We start from the raw sequence: 5,689 nt of genomic DNA, 5'->3' as shown, positions 1-5,689 counted from the left end.
CCCCCCAAACCCCAACCCTAACTTCTGCTTACAAAGCAACATTTTCCTAGCTGCCATCAGCTCTAAGGAAGGGTCACCGGACCTGAAATGTTAACTCTGATTTTTCTTCACAGATGCTGCCAGACCTGCTGAGGTTTTCCAGCAACTTCTGTTGTTGTTTGTGATTAAAACAAGGCTACTCGAGCAAAGATTTTCAAATGGATTATAACAAGAAACATATTTCTAGAAATACCATTAAAAGACTTTTGTTTTGCTGAAGAGAACATGCTGATGAAGCTTTTCATTTTGCACTCATCAGGGCATCAAACTTCAAAAGAAATAACAATTTATACTGCATGAGAAAAAGGGTGCTGTTTAGTTGACAGGTGGACTGATTGGTCAAGGTGCTGCCATGGAAGCTTCACCAAGGAACAACCATCATCCATGCTTTTGCTTAAATTGTTTTCTGAATTTAAAAGAGACTAAGTGGATTCATCTGTCTAAACATGTTTGGGGAATGCCTTTTTAAACCTCCAAAACACTCAATTTCTAAAGTAAACGAAGGTCATTGATCTACATAATGCTCCACATCTACATGCCTTTTTGTTTTGTTGCTTTTATGCTTCCAAGTGCCAAGTAAAAAAACTAGAGAAGCTAGTCCAATTATGGAATACAGTAAACTACCTCTTGCTTCAATCTTTCTTCGGTTAAAAGAAAAAAAAGCTTCGCAATTGGCTAGTACTTCCAGCTTGGAGCACTACTACAAATGGCCTTGAAGAACAGTCAACTCTCAACAGAAACCTACACGCATCAGATTAAGCTTATATTATTTAATAATATAAATACAATATTATAATATAATATAGTATAAATACAACTATCTGGAAGCATTATTATAGTACAAGGAGAGCGCATTTGTCTTATTTACCAAATACTTACTGTAAGACTGCCTGAGCCACAAACATGTCCACTTCATTCCGGTAACCCTTTGACGCAGAATATTCTACTAACATATTTGCACAACCCTCCCCATCTGCTGAATGAAGGAAGTGATACCGAGATTCACTATAGTTTTGTTCTGGAAAGAGATGCAAAATCATTGTATGTAAAGCAATGAAACTGAACATAATTTACCAGTACTGACAAGATGAACTGAATGCCCTTCTTCTGTGTCATTAATTTTCTAAGTTTCTATTTGAAGGATGTTTGGCTGATTCTCTAAGCACACAGTGAATTAAGAATCTGGTCAAATTATTAAATATATCAACTCAGCCAAACATGGAAGTGTATTTTGCCAATAAAAGGGATAGCAGCCAATTTTATCACTATATTGGTCGTAAACATATACTTTTAAATTGCATCTAACAGATGCAGTTCTAGAAACTTCAAAATTCTAATCAATTGTTTCTCCTTTCAGTGCACAACGACGAGCTTTGGAAGCAAAACAGAAATATATATTGTTACGAAACGTAGACAGCCAAACCAAATCAGACTTTCTGCCTCTGTATTCATAATATATTAAAATTACAAACTTCAAAGTCCCTCAAAATTGACTTTAATGTTTCCCAACCAGATTTTCGAATAACCAATTCCCGACACTGCAAATACTCAATTCCAGACACTGGTTTGTACCTTAAATCAAAAAACTTAGCAATTTATTGACAATATAGTAACTTTAGCAGGGTAAATTCAACAACAAAGTAATCTAATTGGTCTTTGCTCTCAGCCCCATTCACACAAAGACAGACAAACAAGCAGAATTAAGGGTTACTAACAGAAAATATCGGAACTGGCCAGATAACTTATGTGGTTTTCACTATGCATCGTTCCACGGGCACAGAGAATGGTTTCTTGGTTAATTTCTGAACATGGTGATCATGGTCACTTTTATAGTTCACTGAGATAAAGCCAGTAATACTTATAACTTGTTTTTTTTTATTCTCTGAGCTTCCAAGAGGTGATAAGAGAAGTTAGGCAGGGAGCTTTCAAATCTTCATGCTGTAGTATCAACAGCCAGATTCCTTTTTCCAGAAAACATGGTCCAAAACCCCACTCAAACTCTGACCACTTCCTGACAGACTGTCCATCTCCATCTCCTCCACAAGGTCCCAGTTACCATTTAACATCTGCTATCTGCTTGAGCACAAGGTTTTTGCCCAATTTTCTGGAACTAATTCCCGCCTACTGACTTCGTTAATAGCCAACTTCTACCATCTGTTTAAACATAACGCTCTTCCTCAGTGACGAAGTGTCTGCAGAATCCTTTGACCAGGAACCTACTTTCAATTAACTTCCATACCAGGCCTCATGAATAAATAAAAAGTTGTTTGGTCTGTTTTCCTTTTAACACTATGTGTTACCGACAGTTCAAAAATCATCTTTAGCTCACAGTTCCCAGTTCATAGCTCCGAACCAAAATTCATAAAATAATAAAATAAAAATACTGAATTATCAGCCAGGGCTCTAACAATACAATGACTATTTTTTGTGAAGGGTGGTGCATATAGACTGCAGCATGCACTTCCTTAAAACAGTAAAATGACTACTGAATTTATCATCCAGTACTTCAGCCCAATCAGGTTATAATTTTGAAACCTAGCTTCACATTGGTTTGGAGGTGTATGCTTTTGCTATAAAGTGCAAGCAGTATATGATAGCTGTGTTCAGGTTGTCCAGTGTTTGGGCATCAGTTGACAATGTGACATGAGTTATACAATCACCTTAAACAACTGCAGATCATTATAAAAGTGGCACATCTGCAACTGGGATATTGACTTTTGGTTATCGTGGTCATTACCTTTCCATAGCGTGACTGCCAACAGTTGGTGTAACTTTGGGTGTCCGAGTTTTGCTGAACCTCCACTAGACCACTTCAGTGCTCTGGATACAAATGCTGCTCTCTCAGGAGAGTTTGGATCCATTAGGCTGAAAAGTTTACCGAGATTTTCTGAAAAATATGAAATGTTGACGCATTTTATAACCATTTTACAAAATTCAGCAGGGTGTCTGATATTGCATCATGTCAAAATTAGCACTTAAGACAAAATACCTGAACAAATAAATCATCAACCTCTGAAGGAAGAAAGGTGGTTATGCATGTGATCTAAAATGTGACAATCTAAACCTATTCAAAAACTAACAGGTTGCATTGTGGAAATGAAGAAAGAGATATGTTTCCAACTTCAACAGAGGTTTGGTAACACATTCATTATCCCATGTAAAGCATAATAAACAATTTCAAAGACTTTGGAAAATGGCAATTTAAAGTGTTTCTATAGCCAAATTAAGTTGTATTATACCAATCCAGCTATTCATTTGGAGAAAATAACAAAAACTATGAGATGTTGGTGTTTTAAAAAACATTATTTATATTATACCTGGTAGACAAATAGGATAATTATCCAGAGATCTTAAAAATCCAACTGGACTGTACACTCTAGGGCATTAACTCCATATAATTCAAAAAGACGTTAGGGAAGCACAAGAATAATAAAGTACTAACAGTAGGGGATTTTAACTACCCTAAAATTAACGGGTATAGTTTTAGTGTGCAAGGTAGAAACGAAACAACATACTTAAATTGTGTTCAGGAGACCATTTTTAGCCAGTGTGCAGAAAGCCAAAAAAGAGAGGGAGCAGTTTTGGACCTAATATTTGGAAATCAGCCCAGCAAGTTAGAAAGCACATCAATCAGGACGCATTTCGGAGATAGTGACCATAAATCAGTTAGGGTACAGGATGGAGATGGGAAGGAATAAGGATGGGCTGGGAATAGAAGTTCTAAACTGGGAAAAGGCTACTTTTACTAAAGTAAGATACAATTTGTTGCAAGTAGACTGGGAGCAAATACTTCCAGATAAAACTGTGTCAAAGCAGTGGAAAGCATTCGAGGAGAAAATAACGGGAAACAGGGCAAATATGTTCCCATAAAGATGAAGGAGACTGAAACCAGAGAACCCTGGGTATCAAGGAACATAAAGGTTAGGATTAAGAGAGAATCTTAAGGAGATACTGAAGGCTTGATAGGACACAGACTCTAAAGGAGTACAAAGTGCAAAGGGGAACTTAAAAAGGAAAACAGAAAACAAACAGAATGCATGAGAAAGCATTCGAGGGTAAAATAAAGAAAAATCCAAAGAGTTTTAAAACATATATAAAGAGCTAGAGAATAAAGGAAGAGAGAGTAGGGCCCATCAGGGGACCACAAAGGTAAACAGTGTGGACCTTGAAACATCATAATCTTCAATGAATACTTTGCGTTGGAATCACAATGAAAAAATGGACTGACAAGACGCTGACAGCAGGTTAGAGATCTGTGAAATTCAAAGAAATTAAGAGAAAGAGTGTGGAGGTACAAGAGGGCTTAAAGGTGGCTTATGCAGGCAGGTGCAGGCTTGGATGAGATGTATCCCAGGTTGTTGATGAGAAGGAAAGAGATATTAGAGGCCCTGGCCTCTGCTGTGGTCCCAGAGGACTGGAAGATTTCTAACATTGCCCCATTGTTAGAAAATGGAGGAAGGCATAAGTAGGAAATTACAGGCCAGTCAGTCTAACCTTGGTAGTGGTGAAGTTGTTAGAAAGAGTTGTGAGGAACACTCGGAGAGACAAGGATTAATTAGGGATAGCCAGCATAGATTTGTTAAAGAAGATAGTGTTTGACAAATGTGACCAAACTATTTGAGGAAGTAACCGGAACTGTGGATGAGGGTAATGCATTTGATTGCTTGGACATGAACTTTAGCAAGTTTCCTCATGGTTGACTGGTTAACAAAGCAAAACCGCATACCATGTAGCAAAATAGATTCAAAATTACCTGAGTGGCTGGAAGCAGAGGACAATGGTAGAGGGATGTTTCTGTGACTGAATGTACGTTTTCACTGGGGTTCCATAGAGCTCAGTGGTGGGGCTCTTCTTGTTTGTCATGTACACTAATGATTTGGACTTAAATGTAGATGTATGATCAAGAAGTTTGTCGATATGAAAATTAGTAAGATGGCATATCGTGATGACAGCTATAAAATGCAGGAAGATATGAATGGACTGGTCAAGTGGGCCGAGAAACAACAAATGGAATTCAGTCCAGAAAAGTGAGGTAACTCACTGGGGGGGCTGACAAAGCAAGGGTTCGTACTATGAAATAACAAGGTGTACAGCTGGATGAACACAGCAGGCCAAGCAGCATCATGAGAGCAGGAAGGCTGACGTTTTGGGCCTAGACCCTTCATCAGAAATGGGGGAGGGGAAGGGGGTTCTGAAATAAATAGGGAGAGAGGGGGAGGCGGATAGAAGGTGGACAGAGGAGAAGATAGGTGGAGAGGAAACAGACAGGTCAAAGAGGCGGGGATGGAGCCAGTAAAGGTGAGTGTAGGTGGGGAGTTAGGGAGGAGATAGGTCAGTCCAGGGAGGACGGACAGGTCAAGGGGGCGGGATGAGGTTAGTAGGTAGGGAATGAGGGCGCGGCTTGAGGTGGGAGGAGGGGATAGGTGGGAGGAAGAACAGGTTAGGGAGGCGAGGACGAGCTGGGCTGGTTTTGGGATGCGGTAGGGGGAGGGGAGATTTTGAAGCTTGTGAAATACACATTGAAACCATTGGGCTGCAGGGTTCCCAAGCGGAATATGAGTTGCTGTTCCTGCAACCTTCAGGTGGCATCGTTGTGGCACTGCAGGAGGCCCAGGATGGACATGTCGTCTGAGGAATGGGAGGGGGAGTT

At 39.5% G+C, this 5,689-nt stretch overlaps 1 protein-coding gene across 1 annotated transcript in view; it reads right to left on the bottom strand.

Moving 5' to 3' along the window:
- get4 (guided entry of tail-anchored proteins factor 4) overlaps window positions 1-2,963 on the bottom strand; it is a 16,207-nt gene extending 13,244 nt beyond the window's left edge. The window contains exons 1-2 of the mRNA XM_020527816.2: window positions 2,777-2,963; window positions 919-1,057 (exon numbers count right to left, since the gene is read on the bottom strand). Coding sequence (XP_020383405.2) covers window positions 919-1,057; window positions 2,777-2,963 — 326 coding nt within the window. The remainder of the gene's footprint in view (window positions 1-918; window positions 1,058-2,776) is intronic.
- Between the last annotated feature and the right edge of the window lie 2,726 nt (window positions 2,964-5,689).

The sequence above is a fragment of the Rhincodon typus genome, unplaced genomic scaffold (genome assembly GCF_021869965.1).
Source record: "Rhincodon typus isolate 14 unplaced genomic scaffold, sRhiTyp1.1 hic_rhity00001848, whole genome shotgun sequence".
Lineage (NCBI taxonomy): Eukaryota > Metazoa > Chordata > Chondrichthyes > Orectolobiformes > Rhincodontidae > Rhincodon > Rhincodon typus.
The sequence above is the reverse complement of the archived record's forward strand: the minus strand, read 5'-3'. Positions and strand labels throughout refer to the sequence as shown.